The sequence below is a fragment of the Cynocephalus volans genome, chromosome X, assembly GCF_027409185.1.
Source record: "Cynocephalus volans isolate mCynVol1 chromosome X, mCynVol1.pri, whole genome shotgun sequence".
Lineage (NCBI taxonomy): Eukaryota > Metazoa > Chordata > Mammalia > Dermoptera > Cynocephalidae > Cynocephalus > Cynocephalus volans.
In genome coordinates, this window is record NC_084478.1 from 24586840 (window position 1) to 24607596 (window position 20757).

Below are 20757 nucleotides of genomic sequence, written 5' to 3' on the forward strand. Positions count from 1 at the left end.
GCAAGACCCTGCCTGTTTTGTTCCCTGCTGTCCCCTCGGCACTCAGAATGGTCCGTGGCAGAGAGAGGGGAACAGAGCCAAGACTACCAAGGAGCAACCTAAGGCTTGGAGTTGAGGACAAAGAAGGTCAGAAAAGGGCAGAAAAGGAGAAGGTAAGGGTCCAAAAGGCAAATCTGCCACCTTCCACATTTGTCCCTAAATCGAGGCCTATTTGTGGGCTGCAGGGCTGTCTCAGAGTGCCTGGTTTCTCCAGAGAACATCTAACAGCACCCCAACTCAAGAGGGAGTCCCCCTGGGCTGAGACTTCACTCTCCCTCTTCTCAAGGTGATTTCACAGCCACAAATATGGGCTTGGCCTACAGGGAAGCCTCAGGGCAGACAGAGGGCTAGGATCTAAGGATCTGCAGAACAGCCCAGTGACCTTCAGTGTAGGAAAAGAGCAGCAGCTGTAGGGTGGCACCTCCACTGTGGGCTTGACCGTGGTGGACAGCAGGGAAGGACAGGCAAAATGGAACAGAATGTGGCACACTTGGTAGAGTGCTGCGCTGGCAGCGCGGCGACGCTCCCGCCACGGGTTCGGATCCTATATAGGACTGACCGGTGCACTCACTGGCTGAGTGCTGGTCACGAAAAAAAAAAAAAAAAGACAAAAGAGCACTCGATGATGGAGGAAGATCAACCTGCAGCCACGGGGATGCTCCCAGACCGACCTCCACATTCACCACAGCCCCCTGGTTCTCTCCACTGAACCAATACCAAGGAGCATCCCAGCTGCTTTTATGAGGTACACAGGGGACGCAAAGCAGGGAGCAATCAATATACCTGGCACGCCAGAACAAAAGTCAATAAGCAGGAAACCACTGAGTGCTTGGGGGACTTCAGAAAGCTCTATTTGGCTCAGGCGTAAGGAGATGCTGTGTTAAAGAGAAAGCTAAAGACTTGCAAACTAATCTATACAGTGAAAAGTATCTGAGGAACACTAACCACGTTTAGACAGAAACTTCAAAAGAAAACAATGGCCCAGATGAGCTTAGATCAGCAAAACAAAACAAGGTATCTACTCTTGGCTTCTCTTTTGAAAATGGATCCCAAGAGGAGAGAGTCTAGGAAGCTAATCAAAGAGCAGACAATAGGGACAATAGTCTCCTGATAGTAAAGGGTAGCAAAGCCTGTCCACTCTGTTCACGTCCAAGGCTCGGTGTGAGGCACTCCCCCTCCTGCCTGAATCTTCAGCTGCAGGGCTGCCTTCACTGCATCAAGGTCCCATTGCATCTGGTTTCACTGGTACAGAAGCCGTGCTTTGCAATTTGAACAAAAGCATTGAAAAGACCCAACTCTACCAAATTTTAACAGAGCTGTTCCTGCGACACTGCATGCCTTTCTGTATTTTCTAGAATGAGCATGTAAATTTCAACTTAAATACTTTTTTTTCTGATCAGAAAGACTGTTGTGGGGTCTTGCTGAATAGTTCTCTGCTCAAAGTGGTGAGAGGATGGGTTGGGGTGGGAATTGGAGAAGGTAAGAGCAGGTACAGATAGAGACTTCTCCCAGCCTCTTGCTACCCAGCCAGAACAGTGGTAAGTTCTCTTAGGGTGACAAACTTTTTCTGAAAAGGTTCAGGTAATAAAGATTCTAGGCTTTGCAGGCCATAGGATCTCAAACTCTGCCACTGTACCACAAAAGCAGCCACAGGGGCCGGCCTGTGGCTCACTCAGGAGAGTACGGTGCTGATGACAAAAGCAGCCACAGGCAATGTGCAAAGAAATTGGTGTGGCTGTGTTCCAATAAAACTTTATTTATAAAAACAGGGTGCAAGCCAGATTTAGCCTGTGGGATAGTTTGCTGACCACTGTAGCAGACTATATGGCTCCTGAACTTTCAGTTCTGAGTTCACACCTTCACAATAACAAACCTAATTAAGAGTTACCCCTTCTAGGTGTCAAAAATCTAATAAACTCATAGTTAGGATCAATAAACATGAGTTTTACCCAGAAAAGGGATATTCTTTGTTCTTGCCCAAGAAATCGCCTGCAGTTTTCCCAACGTTCCTCTGATTCCGAAGCCTCCGGGCACAAGAATGCCACTGAAATCAACACAAAATGAGAGTAAATTTGACCATCCATTATTTTTATTATTAAAACATGTGTTCTTAGCTGTTCATGCTTACAGATCCCAAATCTAATGCTTGGTGCAATCACTAGTGAACATGCCTGAAGTCTAGTTTCAGAATTGATTACATAATTTCACATCCTGAACTTTCTCCTTGAAATCCTCCCCCTGTTATAAACAAGTTACAGCAATTTATCAAAACTGACCTTGATATACATTTTCTAATGGGTCTTTGGGGCATCTGATCATAGTAACTGAGAAACTCAGTTCAATTAAGAATGCCAGTGGGAGAAGAATCAGAATAAAAATAGGTTAAGGTTCTTTTCAAAGCACTATTACAAAAATGTTAAGATCTCTTACATAATCAGAAAGAGTTAAACTGGTTAAATCAGCCTAAGATTTCAATTGCTAATTAAATAGCAGCCAATGAAAAATTCCTGGCTGGAAGACACCTTCTAGGCAAACGCAGTTGAAAAGATTAGAAGAGTTTAAGAGTTCTATCAATTACTTACAAAATAAAACCTAGAATCAAAACATGTGGAAAAGGGCTGGCTGGTTTGCTGAGTTGGTTAAAAACACAATCTTATCACACCAAGGTCAGGGGTTCAGATTCCTGTACTGGCCAGCCGCCAAAAAAAAAAAAAAAAAAAAGTGGAAAAGAAAATATAATCAAGAGAGAAAAGTTGTCATTCTGATACTGGAACGTTGTATATATAAGATCGATCTCGGCATCTTCCAGGAGCATCAACACACTTTCCCTCCAGTACATTATCCCCAGCATTACTCCCATCCTTCCCAAATAAAACCATTTCTGCTGCACATGCCACCAACATTAACATGGCACATTTCAAAACAATGCAGCATGAAACCTGCCAAGACCACAGTACTCCAAACTACCTTTCAAAATGCACAAAAATTAGTAATTGGGGTAAATCGAATCATTATGGAAAAAGTGCAATGGCATTGTCCTAACAGATGTGGACAGTCGCTGGTACTCACTCAGCTTTGCATAGCTTCTGCCAAGCTTCATGGAATTTCACAGGGTCCTCGGTTTCAGTGATGTGCTCCAGATCAATGGAGTCTATGTACTAAAAAACATCCAACAGATTAAAGGAACACTTAAGAAAAATAAATACTCAAAAATACTAGAGTCATCTAACATTATGACACAATTCTTCAATAGTTACTTATTATGCAAACACTGCACTGGGCACTGGGGATAGAAAAACATGATCTCTGTCATGTGACCCATAATTTTGCAGGAGGATTGGGAAACCAAATAAACAGGCATCCACACCATAGCGTGATAATGGCTGAGAGGGGCATGGAAGAGAATGCTGTGGCAGTAACTAGGAGCCGCACCTAATCTAAAGCTGGATGGACACTGGAGGAAAGGAGAGAAAGAGCGATGTCAGGGAAGATCTCTGGGGAGGTGATGCCCAAGAGGCTAAGCCCCAAGATGACTGCCTCAAGATGAGCATGCGCGTGCGCACGTGTGTCGGGAGGTGGCAGGGAAGGTGTGCGGCAGATGATGAGGGGAGAAGGGTATGAAATCTTAATCAAAGGAACGGCTCGTATGAAACTTCAGAGGAGAGAGAGAAAGTGGTGGCCATCTAGGACCCTCAAAAGAGGCTCCACCTGGTGAAAGGAGAGACATGATGGTTGGTGGGAAGCAGCGGATGAGACTGATCCACGACACAGAGTTTACACTTGAAACCACTTGCAATGGACTGAATGTGTGTGTGTCCCCCCAAAATTCATATGTTGAAACCCTAACCCAGAAGGTGATGGTATTAGGAGGTGGGACCTCTGGGAAGTGATTAGATCGTGAGAGTGGAGGCCTCATGATTAGGATTAGTGCCCTTATAAAAATGGCCTCAGAGAGCTCCCTCGCCTCTTCTGCCACATGAGGATATAACGGGAAGTCAGCAGTCTGCAGCCTGGGACAGGGCCTTCACCACAACCCGACCCCGCTGCATCCTGATCTCAGCCTTCTAGCCTCCAGAACTATGAGAAATAAACGTCTGTTACATGTAAGGCACTTGGTCTGTGGTACTTTGTTAGAGCAGCCTGAACAGACTAAGACACAACTAAAACGGCTTAAGTAAAGGGATTACAGGAATAGAGAGAACAGAGAGTGATTTTAGAACCATCACTCTGGTCCACTGTAGAAAACGGAGGGAAGACTAGTCTTGAAAAGAGTACTACAAACCCATGAAACAGTAGAAGCTAATGTCAATGAATTCCATTAAATGAAACACCATGTACACCAATTCCTATGTACATAACAGTCTCTATAAACCTATACTATTTTAGTATTTCTTTTATAAAAATGACTGTCTGAATACATCTTAACATACAAAATTTTAGAGGCTTTATAAAATCTGTGTCATGGCAATTTTTCTATTGTTACTTTCTTTTTTTCTATGAGGAAGTGAGGGGCTTGGAGAAGTGGGAGGAGCAGTAAGGGAAATATTCCTTGGAAAGCCAAAAATAAAAAGTGATTAGGAAAGAAGGAGACTAAAAAGAGGAAAGAGAAAAGTCAGCTGGGCTGGGTCCTCACCTGGTGTCGAAGTGGAAGTCACTAAATTTCTTGAACATATAAATGTACCTTTTTACTCATTATACAAAGGTTTTACCATTTAAATCAAGATAATAAGGCTTGCTTAAGCCATGATATAACCATATCGAATATTATTAAATAGAAATATGATATATATGAAGGGTCTTCAAAAAGTTCATTTGTATTACCTTTTAATTCCATTTTTCCACAAACTTTTTGAAGTACTCTCATATATGTACATACTGGTAACAACAGGTACAACAGAGAAGTGGGATTTCAGGGAGGAGAAAGCTTCTGCTTTCTACATTTTACATTTATGCTTTGTTTAAATTTAAAGACAAAAAATATGCTCAAGCTAGAAATGATAACTACACCTCTGCTATCCCATAATACTGACTTTTTAAAAAACGAATAGTCTCTGTGCACCAGATATCACTCCTTCAAGTTAGAAAGGGGAGTACAGCATTTTAAAAAACTGGATTCTATTCCAATGCTAAAGGGAAAAAATATTCTATTATCTTCTTGTCAGGCAAAGGCAAGGCACTTACGTGAGCATGAAGTATATATTTACCTGGATATGCAAAGCCCAATTTCAGAAATGTGCCTTAAACCTGGGTGCAGAAAAAAGTTAACATGGCAGTCCTGACTGCTATCCTTGGAAAAGCCTGACTACAAGATTGGCCCATGGATGGTACCTGGAAATTTGGATCTCAGGAGGATTCCCACCATTCCAAGAACTGATAAGAGTGGCTCATTGCACCTAAAGTGTTTGTACAAACAACATGATTTATACTAAAGTATACAGACAACATGACTTATACTGAGCATGCACTTTCCTTCTGGGAGTCTGGAATTTTGGTACATGCTAAGCAGAGGGTGACCAGCCCCCAGTAAAACCCCTGGGCCCCGAGTCTCTGATGAGCTTCTCTGGTAGACAGCACTTCACACACATTATCATCACAACTCACTGCTGGGGACTTAAGCTCAACCTGTGAGATTCCACTGGGGGAGGGCTCTTGGAAGCTTGTGCCTGGTTTCCCCCAGCCTTCACCCCATGAGACTTTTCCTTTTGCCAATTCTCGTTTGTGTTCTTTGGCTATAACAAATCTTAACTGTGAGTATGACTACATGCTGAGGCCTGTGAGTCCTCCTGGTGAGTCATTGAACCTGGGGGACGTCTTAGGGACACTTCAACACTACCTGCCCCTCTGAAACATGAGATATTGGAGTAAATGACTGAAATAGCCAGAAGACCAGGCTGGAACTCACCATCAGATTCAACTTGTGGTTGATGGCCAATGCTGAGTGTTCCAGGGCTTTGAACACAGAGACGTAGCAGTCCCTAAGCTTGGTGTATTTGCCAACCAGGGCTATGGAGCATGTTTTCTGTAACCTTTCATACCTGGGAAGGAAGAGAAGCTCACAGGTTATATGCATGTAACAGAACATCACAAACTTACCAATGGCAGCCACTGCTCTTATTCCGAGGCACTTTTTAAAATCTGAGGAGCAAGGGCTAGCCCGTGGCTCACTCGGGAGAGTGCGGCACTGGGAGCGCCGAGGCCACGGGTTCGGATCCTATATAGTGATGGCCGGTGCACTCACTGGCTGAGCGTGGTGCTGACAACACCAAGCCAAGGGTTAAGATCCCCTTACCGGTCATCTTTCAAAAAAAATAAAATAAAATCTGAGCAGCAAACAAGCCTCACATTTGATGTACTGTCAGCCCTTCATATCTGCAAGTTCCACATCCGTGGATTCAACCAACAGTGGATCAAAAATATTTGACGGGAAAAAATGGATGGTTGCATCTGCACTGAACATGTACAGACTTTTTCTTGTCGTTATTCCCTAAACATTATAGTATAACAACTATTTACACAGCATTCACATTGTAGTAGGTATTATACATAATCTAGAGATGATTTAAAGTAGTGCTAAAGATTGTGTCTCTAATGGTAAAATGTGATTGAATGTCTTCTGTAGAATGGAATTTTCTCATAAAAATGATCTAAGAATGTGTGTAGGTTGTATGCAAATACTATGCCATTTCATATCAAGGACTTGAGCATTGCAGATTTTGGTATCCACAGGAGGTCCTGGAACAAATCCCCCATGGATACCAAGGGAGGACTGTACTTGACTCAAATCCCGCCTCCCCTCCCCCCACAAAGAACCAAAATCTGTTCACCGAACAGATTTCAAAATCATAAGAAATCCCAATATTGGCTTACATAAGCAGTTACAAATATAAATCTGAGAGAGTATATCAGAGAAAGAGTTAAAAGCATTAAAAATAAAAAATTCAAAAAGCTATCTCCATTTCATAAATATGAGCTGTTCTATATCACCTTATTAGTTTATAAGGTGACATTGTATAAGAAAATTCATTCTTTTCGTCAATAGGAAACATTCCAACATTGAGTTTGTAAGGTGACATTGTATAAGAAAATGCATTCAAAATGTCTACACTTAAAATTGTTACATTCCCAGCTGGCCCACAAAAGCCCGGTTATTCATGGCATGCCTGAAGAATGGTGCTAAGAGAACTATTTAAAATATTACAAGCCATTTAGATCATTTTTATGAGAAAATTCCATTCTACAGAAGACACTCAATCACATTTTACCATTAGAGACACAATCTTTAGTGCTGCTTTTGTCAGGAAATCTGTTCAAAGAACATGAAAAATATCTGGCCCCGTAATAAGTATGTGAAAATGTCATCTTGGGGCTGAAGATGTTTTAGGGCTTTGAAGCAAGTCCTTCCCCCAAACACCTTAGAAAAATGTTACCGGGATGAGGAATATCCCTCTTCCATATCAACATCTGCTAAGAGTGCAAGAGAAATGTGATCACAAGCAGGCTGGGTGGAGAAAAAACGCACAAGAAGCTAAAAAGTCAAAAGTAACAGCAAAGGTGACCAAAGCACCCAAGAGAAGGCTGCTAAATATTTAACTCCCTACTTAACTTTAGGTGACTTTGGAGATTCCGTAGCCGTCCATGCCTCACATCCCCTCCCTATAGAGGGTGCAGGTGACAAAGCAAGCTGATAGCAAGGCGAGTGTCAGAGACATCATCAGAGGCAGGTGCTTCCTGTCCCGAGGTGTCAGAGGCATCCTCCTCCATAGAGGAGGGACATCAGCTCTGTCCCCAGAAGGAAGCAGCACTGGAGTCAAGATCACTGGTTCCTCCTTCCACTCACTTGGTGGCAGCAGGTGGGACAGGTTAGACCACTGGGTCATACGTACCAGGGAGAGGGTCACTCTCTCAGAACTTCACTTCTCAGAGCAGCCAAGCGTCTCCCACATGCCCTCCACTTGGCCATCCCTGGGATGTGCGAGGCCAGCCTCTGATACTACTGTGAGCTGCTATGGGAGCTGGAGGTGGAGTCTGCTTGGCAGGTCCATCCCTCCATGGACAGGTCCCAAGGGAGGTGAGGGGTCCCCACGCTGGCCTCAGGTCGCAGGCGAGCTCTCCCATCTGGTAGAAGCGAGGACCCCTGGCCTCTGACTAGCACTGGGCCTCCATGATGGAGGCTGCTCCTTTGACCTCTGTTTGCCTCTGTGCATCTCTCTACAGGCTGTACTGAGGGGATGGGAGCTAAAGAATGGACACTCCAATTAACCCATATCACAGCCAACATGACATAGAGGGACCGACAGATGCACGCTCTCTCCTTTGCTTGAAGACTGTACTGAGTTGAATGATGTCCCTCCAAGAAAAAATCATGCCCAGAAGCTGTGAATGTGACCTGGTTTGGAAAAGGGGCCTTTGCTCATGCAATTAAGGATGTCCAGATGAGATCATTCTGGGTTAGGGCAGGCCCTAAATCTGATGACAGTCACCCTTATAAAAGAAGAGAAGGGGAGAAGACACCAGGAGGAAGATATGTGAAGACAGAGGCAGACTTGGGAGTGGTGCGGTCACAAGCCAAGGAACACCAAGGATTGCTGGCAGCCACCAGAAGCTAGGGGACAGGCATGGGATGGATTGTCCTTCACAGCCTCCACAAGGAACCCACCCTGAGGAAGCCTTGATTTTGGACTTCTGACATCTAGGACTGTCAGAGAATAAATTTCTGTTTTAAGCCACCCAGTTTGTGGTAATTTGTTATGGTAGCCACAGGAAGCTAATACAAAGACCAAACATTTGGCCTTAAAAAGCATAGAAGCATAGAATATAATTTAGAGCTATTTCCAATAAAAGTACTTAAAATATTGGCTGGCCAGTTAGCTTAGTTGGTCAGAGCACAGCCTTATAACACCAAGGTCACAGGTTCTGCTCCCAGTACCAGCGAGCCATCAAAAAAGAGAGAGAGAGAATTAAAATATTAAAACTTCTAGTGCTCTTAGAGGATCAGCCCGAGCTACTCAAAAAATTCCTACAGAATGACTGATTCTTTAAGCATTCTGGGGGACAGAGGCTTAATTGTATCATCCTTCGTCAGAGTACCTAAGTTTAGAAACTGCACTTTATTCCTGTTCTAATTGCCCCAGAAAGTCTAAAGCATTTTCTTAAATTTTAAGTGAAAGGGCAAGAGGACTTCAATCTGATTAGTCATCTGTCAAGGCCAGTGATTTTGTCACCATCAAATCATTTTAATTATTGTTACCAACACCAGCAACCAATATTTAGTGCCCAACTCAATGTTAAGTCTTATAACTACCACTAGGTGGGTACTGGTATCCCCCTGTTATATATGGATGGGAGAACAAGCCCAGAGAGGTTAAGTAATCTGACCAAAATCACACAGCTAGTAAGAGGGGAGAGCTGAGGTCTGAATCCACAACCTACATATGTAACTGCTGCACCTACTGCCTCTGACCTAAGCTGCACGAGAAGCCAGGCCACCTATGACTGTGGACTCACAACCATGTGGAGTCACAACCATGTTTAGTAAAAGAGAACAGGTGACGGGGATTTAATTTCCTTATGACTTGAAATTAGACAAACTGCTTGAATTAATATGGTTAGCTTAAAGCTAAAACCTATCAGGATTTTACAACGGTTTTAACAATGATGCTCAATAGTTGCTAACTGCAGGATGGAACAATAATGGCACAGCCTAAATTTCTCATTCAAAAGGACTTTCTTTAGGAAATGTTAGCCAAGTCTTAAAAACAAACAAAACAAAACAAAACATCTGCAACACTTAAAACTATTCAAAATATCCAGAAACTAAGAACTACAGTAAGAAATGAATCAAAATCCTTCTGGCATTAAAACAAAATTCCTTTCAGAATCCAAATTCCTTCAATTCACTTTGGTTTAAGTCCAGCAAAACCAAAGGCTCCATAAATCTCCAAAGAATACAGTCAAACATCATAACAATCTGCTACAGCTTTAGATACATCCACACCAAAACACACTCATACATAATGCCAAATACAATATACTCACCCTTTAAAGTAGGTCTTCATTCTACCCCTAAGCCCAAGAATTATTAAAGACTAAATAAGTAATTCCTTTCACATACCTGTTAGCCATATTTCTCCACTTGGAGAGCAAATTGCTTGTAGAATCTCCAATGGGCAGGTCCAGTCTCTCTTTAAAATATTTAATAATGCCTTGTTCCTCCAAAAGCACTGGCACTCGGTATGTGGAAGAAACATCATGGATACATATAACCTGATCGATGATGACAAAACATCATACTTAGATGGATCGACTCAAATATGCTACAAGAATGAGACAAAACTCAGAGATTGGCAGTTTATTTATGCTGATATAAGAAAACCAAGAAACCACAGCAAGAGTCAGAATTAATACAAGATTAGTTTGAATTATAAAACTATGAGTTCATTATTCTACTCTTGGGACCATGGATGCTGTAGTATATTAAAAAATATACCTGTATGTGTCTGGTCCTTGTCCCTAGTTCCTGGCACAGAGCTTCAAAAACCCTCAGAATTTCCTGAATGATAAGAGTCTTTGCTATGCACATGAGATGACTCCAAAAAGACCAACCAAGTGATTAGAGAGCTAGAACTTTCAGCCACTAACCTGACCTCTGGGGAAGGAAGGGGAGCTGAAGACTGAGTTCAGACACATGGCCAATGATTCAATCAATCATGCCTACATAATGAAACCCCAATAAAAACTCTGCAGACTGAGACTCAGGGGAGCTTCCCACTTGGTGAATATACTGATGTACCAGGCGGGTGGCATACTCTGACTCAACAAGAACAAAAGCTCCTATGCTTGGGACCTCCTGGACCGCATTGCCCTCTGTATCTCTTCAGCTGATTGTTCACTTCTTACCTTTATAAGAAAACAGTAACTGTAAATACAAGCACTTTCCTGAGTTGTGTGAGTCATTATAGTGAACTACAAACCCAAGCCCCAAATTTGTAGTCAGTTGGCAGAAGCATGGGTAGCTCGGGAACACTGGAAATTTGTGGCAGGTGTCTGAAGTGGGGAGCAGTCTTGCAAGTGATTGAGCCCTTAAACCCGTGGAGTCTGACACTCACTCTGGGTAGTTAGTGTCAGAATTGAATTGCAGGACCTCCTGATGGTGTCAGATCTGGTGTGAACACAGATGCTTTGTATGTCTATATCCAGGACACATTGCCAAAGGCACCATCTTCTAAGTCTGGGTTAAAGCAGTGGCACCGAATAAATGCACCATGTCTCCTACGTGTGCGTATGCAGTTTGTTCATTCATTTGTTATTGCTGCTACTGTAGTTGCTTTTGTCTGTCACCTTGCTCCTTGCTCCCTTCATTTGGGTAAATTTACAAGCACATGTTGACCACAGTAAAATTAATTATACCTGTTAGAGGAGAGAGGCACCTTTAAATACCAGGTGGTGCCTGGCAGTAGTTGTTTTTCACACATACCCTAATGGGCTTTCGACGCCTTCTCAAGTGCATCCAAGGGGCTATTTGCAAAGATTTAGGATCTGCCACATCCTAAATAAATGCCAAGAAATGTTCCACCAACTCTGTGTTCAATCCTTCCAAGGGTTCTTAAGCTGTTTGAAATCAGCAACTTGATACCCAGACTATAGCGCCTCACTGTGCATTCACCGACGCAATTCAAAGTTCTGAGATATCTCTGATGAGGGGCTCTGTCCCAATTACTAATTAAAACTAAATCTCTGGACAGCCACAACCCCCACAACTGGAAGGGGTGGAAAGTGGAGTTATTTACTCATTTAACCTCCAGGCCAGAGAGAGATTTTTTCAAATATCATGATCATGGGCCACATCCACAGAGACACCTCCGATCCTCTGCGGTCCCTCCAGATCCAGATGAGAAGACATTTAAATGCAAATTCACCAGGACTCACGAAAAGGCTGGAACTAAGAAGTGGGAGAATTAACTCATATCAGAAAAATCAACAGGATGAAAAATGACTAATCAACTAGCCTGTGCACTGATCGGCTTGTGCATTCTTCAGAATCTATAGTTACATAGACTATAGGCTCTATATGGTCTGAAGTTTGGAGTATATCTTCTGGTCTCAGAGCCCTCAACAATCCAACTCAAAAAGCTTTATCCTCCTTCTATTTTGGAAAACAAGTTATATTTACTTAACACACACACTGAGTACTATTTACCAACAGGAAGGGTACACCAAACAACCGAACAAAAACAAAATAGCAAAACAAAATACAAATATGTAAGAGTTCCTTCAATCCGCCATCACATTCTTCAAGGTAGTTCAAACTTGAGCACTGACTCTGAAACATCAGGCAGGGAGGGGGCTCTTCATCAGACTCCCTCCCCTCCCAAGATACAGAAATCCCATTAGGTGGTTTTTAGACTTCAGAGAATCCAGAGCTAATCTGAAGAAAAGAAAAAGTGCCAAACCTCACTCTTCCTGAGCCCCATTCATATCACTCTTTTTAAACTATCACCAACCCCAGTCCCTTGCACCTGAGACTTACTGGGAATGACAGACAGACATAAGAGAAGGAAAGAAAAAAGAAAAGCTAACTGCCAGAATACCCAGGTGGAAAGTCCTCTGGAATGAGGACTTGACCCCAAATCATGGTAAGGTTTCTGTCACAATGAAGTGAACTGAGGCCACTGATGTAATCAGAAGAGATAGTGCAAATGGCAATGGACTGGCGTGGTTTGGGGTGAGGTGAGCTGTAACAGGCACAAAGGAGAAACGAGTGAGCACGGTAAGTGACCTGGAAGGAAAGACAGGATAAAGAGACGATAAGGCAGCTTCACATGGTTCTCTCTGGAGGTTTGACTGTGAGCAAAAAAGCCCACCCCGGTTTTGTGCCTATAACTTAAGGAGTGATCACGCAAAGAAACATGCATCCTGTCTAAGGAATCAGGAGCCTCAAGACTGTTCACTTAAGGGCTAGGGAGCCATGGTTGGCTAGGAGTCCCCCAACACTTGCGCAAATGCCACAGAAACTAATATGATAATTGAAGAGGTGCCAAATGCTGGCATCCACAGCAGCACCTTCAAGAGAAGAAAATCTGAAGAACAGCACTAACCTGCTCAGGGTCCACGTGACAAAACATAGAAATCTTCTCCTTCACGGCCATCTCGATGGGCTTTGAACTTCGGCAGATGATCTGTCAAAGCCAATTATGCACAGGTCAGCAAGCAGGGACCAGGCTGGTCATGTTGCCTTTTGTTTTCAGAAATGTTCATTTCTTTTTATTACAAGAAACTTGACCAAGTGTGTACTTGTTGACTCCTGGCATTCCACTGGACTATCAGAAATTGATTTGAGCACTAATACAAGCAAGTACAGGCTGAGCATCCCTAACCCGAAATCCAAAATCCAAAATGCTCCAAAATCCAAAACTTTTTGAATGCTGACATGATACTTAAAGGAAATGCTCATTAGAACAGTTCAGATTTTGGATTTTTGGATTAGGAATACTCAACCAGTATGTATTCTGCAAATATCCCAAAATCCAAAAAAATCTGAAATCTGAAACACTTCTTGACCCAAGCATTTCGGATAAAGTATACTCAATCTGTACAATCAAATTCAGCACAAATCTACTTACGAACTTGAGATGTCAAGCCGCCTCTGGTGAACAGAGTCAAGGCTCAAAAGTGTCACTTCATGAAATGTAAGAAAAGAGCTAGATCAGGGGTTGACAAACTTTTTCTCTAAAGAGCCAGATAGGAAGTATTTTAGGTCTGCAGGAGTCACTGTCCTGATACTCAGCTGTGCCACTGCAGTGTGAAAGCAAATGTAGACAATATGTCAACAAATGGGTGTGACTGTGTGCCAATAAAACTTTATTTACAAAAACAGGCAGCCAACCAACAAGCCCTTATTTGTCAGCACCTGATCTAGACTGCTGGAGATAACCGGATTACCTGCTATAAGGACACATCACTGTTTAGACTGAAAATAAAAGCTAGCAGGGTCACAGGAAAATCCCAAGGTCCCACCTTCACTCTAAAGGATCTAGGTATCATTTAAATGACAGGACATTGCACTTGCCCAGCCATCGATGTGGCTGATCAGCTGTCAAAGGAGGGCCCAGGGGAGAACACATGGCCAACTGAGGCAACACTTGAGGACAAGGGAATAAGCCTTTCCTGGCCCCGAGGTACATAAAGCTCATTGTCATAAGAACCATTTGAGAGCTAGAAAGGACTTAGATGATGTTACAGATTAAGAAATAGAGGTCCTACTCCAAGAGATCTTAGGGATAAACTTATCCACTGTCCTTAACTCACCAGATCCGGGGACAGGCCTAACCCCCTCAGGGCACGAACACTGTTTTGTGTGGGTTTGGTTTTTTGTTCTCCGGTAGCACTGGGCTGAAAAGAAATGGGACCCTGTCAGTACAGCGGCCGTCTAGCTCTTCTGGGTGACTAATGGCCCCCCAGCTTCAAATATAAAACACACAATCAGGAAAATTTATCAAAGTTGCCACCCACATACTTTATCTGAAAAGCCTACCTGTGGGACAAGGCTAACATGGATATTACAGAAATTCTCTCTTTTCGCCTTAAACTGGAATTGTCTGAACGCTTCCACAAACGGCATTCCTTCGATGTCTCCAATGGTGCCTCCCAGCTGCGAATGGAAAACCAAAAAAAAAATGCAAATGACCAAACATCTTCCCTGGTGCACAACCTAATAGAAAAATTCTTAATAAACTCAGCATAACAACTGACATTTGATGGTAGTACAAGAACAGAAGTTTGTAAATATGGTCAAAATCATTGAACTGTACATTTATTTATTTATTTTATTATACATTCATGTGGGTTACAACGTTGATTTTCAATAATTGTGTACAACGTGTGGTGGTTAGATCAGTACAGTTAGCTTATTCATCATTACAATACACAATCATTCTTTGTGTCCACTGACCAAGTCCTCGTGAGCCCCCCTCCCTCTACCCTACCCTCCCCTTTTCCACCTCTAGTTTTCTAAAATGAACTGTACATTTAAAACAGGTGAAATTTAAGATCTATAAATTAAACCTCAATATAGAGCTGTTAAAAATTAAACAGAAAATTACTATATCTTAAAGAGGGAGACGAAGTAAAGAGAAGAGGAAACGGAGATTAGAAAGTAAAATAAGGAGAGAGGGATAGAGTATACCATAGCCAGGTAATCAGGCAAGCAAATAAAGCCAAGCGTCAAGAAGGGAGAAGGATGCAAGGTCAAGGAGGGCTTTAAGAGAAGAAAAGGGAATTAATTCAGAAGCAGATGGAAAGATCCAGAATATAGACCACAGAGGAGCAAGATAAGCTAGTTTCTACCAGTGGTCCCAGTCAGAAAGTAGAACTCAAATCCAGTGACAATATGACAAAGGTGAGAGCAATCTGGTTCTGCTGGAATGAACCAGTGACCACATTCTCCCTCTCTCTCCATGTATATATACACACTCGCACACGTGCACGCACACACACGCCTGCATGCAATTGAATAGTCTCTTTGCAATGCTGGGACTACAGGATAAAAATTAAATCACTATTATTAAAACATGCTGGCTTTCTGAAACAAATAGTACCAAAAGCCCCATGAACATTCCTGACAGTGTAATCCCTTGGTAAATGGCGACTCAACTTACAATGTGCTCCCAATAAAGTTACATAAGCATTTAACTTTAGAGTAGGATAAAATTCACCTTAACCTATTCATCCTCACTATACTTAAATGATTAAAGACTATCACATGAATTTTAAAATGAATTCTCTAGCATTTGAGCATCTACTATATGCTCAACACTGTAAGCGAAGTGCTGAGAAGAATTTAAGACCACGCGCTCCTAAAGAGCTCAGACTTTAACAAGGGAAACAAGACAAAGCTAAAGAACAATAACCAAGAGTGAAAGTTAAGCACTAAGTGGAATGACCTGGATGTTGGGGAGGAAGGCATCATGGAGGGCCCAATTCCAGAATTCACCACCTTCTCTGGCTTCAGCTACCTGGATGGATCCACAATCTACTTCTAAGCCTGTCCTCTCTTCCCAGTGCCATTGAGCTTTGGAGCTAACTTGTCCCTGACATCTTGATTTTTTTTTTTTTTTTTGCAACTGGCCAGTACAGGGATGGCTCAACAATTATTCAAACTTAACATGTCCCAACCGGAGCTCTCCCCCACCCCAGGGCCTGTTTCTCTCTGTGCTCCCTCATCTCAGCAAATAGCATCTCTTCCCACTAACTGGCTCAAGCTAGAAGTCTGGAAATCATCCTCGATCACCGCCCTTTTCTTCACCCAAACCAGTCCAGTGCCTCCAAAACCTCTTGCAAATCTCTCCACTGCTCTCTATTTGCACTGTCACCACTCTAGACACCCAAGCCAACATCAGCTTTTGCTGGGATAACTGTAATAATCTAAATCAGGGGTAGTAAACTATTGCCTGGTGCCTGTTTTTATAAATAAAGTTTTATTGGCACACAGCTATGCCCATTTGTTTACATACTGTCTGTGCCTGCTTCTGCACTACAACAGCAGAGTTGAGTGTTGTGACAGAGACACTCTGACCCACAAAGCTAAACATATTTACTTTCTGATCCTTTAAAGAAAAGATTCACAGACTCCCAATCTAAATGGTCTCCAGCTTCTGCCCTCTCTCGGCCGACAGTCAAACCATGTGTGTCACACCGGCAGAGTGATCTTGCAAACATTCAGAGTAGGTCTCTCCATGCTTGTGCCCTTCAGTGACTTACTGCTTCACTAAAAATAAAAGCTAAACTCCTTTATGCAGCCAACAAAATCAGACTTCTACATGATCTGGCTCTTGATGAGTCTCTAATCTCATCGTGTGCCCTCCTGCCTGCTCTCTGGGCTCCAGTCCCACCGGCTTCTCGGGTCTTCAGATGAGCCACGCTCTTCCTGCCTGCCCCTTAAATCCTTTTTCTTCACTTTCTTCATCTATCTCTACCCTTCACCGTGGGAAGAGATGTGTCCTTCTCAGAAAGGCTAACCCTGACCACCCTCCTAAAGCAGCCCGCATCCTGCTACCCTTTTCACAGCACCCTGTCTGTGCCCTTCCGAGTAACGCAGCACAGGTTGCCACTATTTCGTCTGTGTCCTTGGTTCCTGTCTCTCTACACCCCTAGGTTGTAAGCTCCATGAGGGTATAAGCCCAGCGCCCTGTACGCAGCACTGAGGGTGGTCAGGACAGGACAAAAAGATCTCAAAATTCAATATAAGAAATATGTAACACTGTTCTAGTATCTGTTACCACAATTACAATGGAACCAAACGAAGAAGTCTCAGGACCCCCTTGCCGTGGAAGAAATTACTCTTTACTACTTTTAATTCAGATAACAAAACACAATGAAAATTCAAGCTTCCTGAAATGGAACAGATAGAAATAGCTGATCTTTCTGTAAGAGAAGGACAAAGTTATTTGTGAAGCTCCGAGAAGCAAAAACATATCACATGCAATCAGGAACTTGGTGGGCATGGGGGGTATAAGCGATCACTAGCTACAGTAGACCAGAACCTAATGAAAAAAAAATCTACACTTAAACCATTTGACGACATCTGTTTTTTGATGTGGGCACCCAGAGAGTCAACCCTGAATGCGAAAAGGAGGCCAAAACATTAAACATTACCCACTTCTGCCCTCACATGGCCCATAGTGGTACTGCATGCTCTCTGCCACTTCAGAAGTTCCCATCACCTGCCTAGGGATCATCATTATTACCATTGTGTTCAGAAACTTTCAGTATTATTACTGGAATAGTCCTAACTTAACTGTTTCCCCCACACAACAGAGAAAATGCCACCCATAACAATATTTTAAGGTCTATCCAAAGATGAAATTGAAGCAGCAGCAAATTGACAAGATACGCAAATCTGGTTTTGCCTATAAAGGAGTCTTCTTTGGGGGCGGGGAAAGAAAAGAAAGTTTTATTCCTTTAAGCCAGGAGTTAATGATTTCAGATTCATGCTTAGATGATTTACACTCATTTGAATAAAGCCTGGCAGCTCCACTGGTCTGAGAAGTAGAAGCCTCACCTGCAAAAAGGCTTTGGAAATATGTCAACAGCTACTACAACGTTTAAAACAAAAACTCAGCTTTGGCAGTCTTCTTCAAAAGCTTGAATGCTGCACGGACACGACTGTTGAACACAACTTAAAAATGAACCCAAGAGAGGGCTGGCCCGTGGCTCACTCAGGAGAGTGTGGTGCTGATAACACCAAGGCCACGGGTTCGGATCCCTATATAGCCTTGGCCGGTTAGCTCACTTGGGAGAGCGTGGTGCTGACAACACCAAGTCAAGGGTTCAGATCCCCCTACTGGTCATCTTTTTTTTAAAAATGAACCCAAGAGGATGCCTGGCCTAGTGTGCAATATGCAAATATAAACATCAGGGTAATATGGACAAGAAGGTTTTGTTTGTCCATTTCTCAGTTTCCATGAAGTTAAAAATCTAGCTGATGAGCTCCTGTAGAGCAGGAGTCAGATCACATCCATGCCTAGCAGCTGTCAGCGGGGCCAGCGCATTTTAAGTGCTAAATTAATGGTTGTTAAGCTGAACAAATCAATTCAAGGGCAGAATAAGAAATAGAAAAAAAAGAACCGAGACATGGGAAAAAAAAGAAGAATGCACCAGGTGCAGACCTAAAATGTTTGCTTGATGTTTGAGACAGAAATTTCAGTTTAATGTAAGATGTCACTGAGAATTCTTGACTCCACTGTGCAAGTGGAATCTTCAACAATTACAGTATACTTCCTTGCAAAAAGAAGTGTCAGGTGCACCAGCCCCAGAATGAAATATAAAAGTTTTGTTCAAGGATGATTCTCAAAAAACAGTAGCTAGAAAAGCTGAGAGGATGAAAAAAGTGTGAAGAAGGCCCATCCTAAGGTCAAATTGGCCTTATATTTTATTTTAATAAAGTTCAGGGGCAGCTCTATTATGTTAAAAAATATATATTTCCCCCTTCTCTTTTTTGTGATTATTATTAAAAACAATTTTTTTAAAGAGCAGAATAAATATCAAAGAATAAAAATCAAAAACATTCATATACACACCATTTTGAACTTTTCCTGTGATCAAGGTTAATAGTTTTACAAAAAGGCTATTCTTTTACTTTCAACAACTAAAAGAAAAGAAAAATATCTTCTGGAAAAGTGATAAAAATTTCCAGATTTAGAAAACTGGTCATTATTTTTGGGCCAGGAACTAATTCTTCTGGGAAAATTGGACACATTTTGGATCCCCTAACTTCCTGTTGCTGGAACAGCAAGGGCCAAGTCAGAAAAACAGTAAGAGTACTAGACCAGCGCTGTCTAATGGAATTACAATGTGAACTACATATGTAATTTTAACGATTTTAGTTGCCACATTTAAAAAAGAAAAAGTAAACAGGTGAATTTAATTTTAATAATATTTTTTAAGTAGCTCAATATATTACCCAATTATTATCATTTCAACATGTCATCAATTTTTTCTTAATTATTCGGTATTTTACATTCTTTTTTTTTTCATACTAAGTCTTTGAAGCCTGGTGTGTATTTTAAATTCACAGCATATCTTAACTTGGACAGACCACATTTCACCCCCTCAATAGTCCCATGTGGCCAGTGGCTACTATACTGGACAACCTGGTACTATACAACAAATAACCAGCATAAACCAAAGGAGAGACGAATTGTCCTACCTTCTGCTGGGCTTAAATGAAATCAGTCTTGGGCCATACTTGAAGATACTGAAACTGCTAAGTGGCACCTTCATGTTGACATCAATAAGTGCTTTTTTTTTTTTTTTTTGCACTCAGCCACTACAGGGACTGAACCCTGGACCTTGGTGTTAGCAGCACCACACTCTAACCCACTGAGCTAACTGGCCAGCCTAGTGTTGTTGCTGTTGTTTTTAAAATCAAAATGATGCATGCACGTGGTTAAAAATCAAATTGTACAGATCTGCAAGAGTCCCCCACCCTACCCCTTCCCACTTCCAAATCCAGATTCCCCAAGGCAAATGCCTGAAGCTCTCTGCTCACAATTTCTTTTGGTAGTTACCTCCATATTTCCAAATACCATCCAACTCCGCTCCTTCTTGACTTACCCAGTTTAGACACCCTCTAAAGAATGCAAGTTGATTTCCTGCTGTGCCAGATGAGGATTCAGCTCTCTGGAGCCCCCATCCCCAGATCCCAATCTCAATGGTTAGTTCTACTGGTGACTTTCCTAACATGAGATACTCGTGCTTTGTATTCTACCAACTCATGACAGGATTTGTTGCTGCCCCAGTGTAAAAAGAGTTTCTTTTTCTCCTTCCACTCTGCCCCCTCCACCTAATGAATCTTGTTTGCAAAGCTGATGACATCTACATCTGGTTCCCTGCTCTGATGCATCCTGGGAACTGATTCCAAAAATTAAAAATCAATCAGTCAAGTGACGGAGTAAGTCTCCTTCACCGCAGAGTCAAGCTGAGCCCTAAGTTTACATCTCCTGTCTCATCACATGCTACTCTTCCCGGAGCTTTGATCTGCCTTTCCCTTTCCTTATACTGTATCTGTCTTTATCATTGCCTCCATTTATTTGCAAACTATTCACTGTATTAGATATTAAATATTTTTTTAATGGAAGCAAGCCTAGTTATGCAGGTGTGTTCAGTTTGTAAAATTTCATCAAGCTATATACCTATGACGTGTGCACTGTTCTGTGTATATGT

General features: G+C 42.3%; 1 protein-coding gene across 4 annotated transcripts in view; it reads right to left on the bottom strand.

Moving 5' to 3' along the window:
• Nucleotides 1-20757, bottom strand: part of CTPS2 (CTP synthase 2) — a 105767-nt gene that overhangs the window by 70373 nt on the left and 14637 nt on the right. For 3 of the 4 annotated variants that reach the window (XM_063083503.1, XM_063083505.1, XM_063083502.1), the window contains exons 5-11: nucleotides 14570-14686; nucleotides 14344-14427; nucleotides 13134-13214; nucleotides 10151-10302; nucleotides 5942-6074; nucleotides 3109-3197; nucleotides 1989-2083 (exon numbers count right to left, since the gene is read on the bottom strand). In XM_063083503.1, coding sequence (XP_062939573.1) covers nucleotides 1989-2083; nucleotides 3109-3197; nucleotides 5942-6074; nucleotides 10151-10302; nucleotides 13134-13214; nucleotides 14344-14427; nucleotides 14570-14686 — 751 coding nt within the window. The remainder of the gene's footprint in view (nucleotides 1-1988; nucleotides 2084-3108; nucleotides 3198-5941; nucleotides 6075-10150; nucleotides 10303-13133; nucleotides 13215-14343; nucleotides 14428-14569; nucleotides 14687-20757) is intronic. The other variant, XM_063083504.1, reaches the window with a different exon arrangement.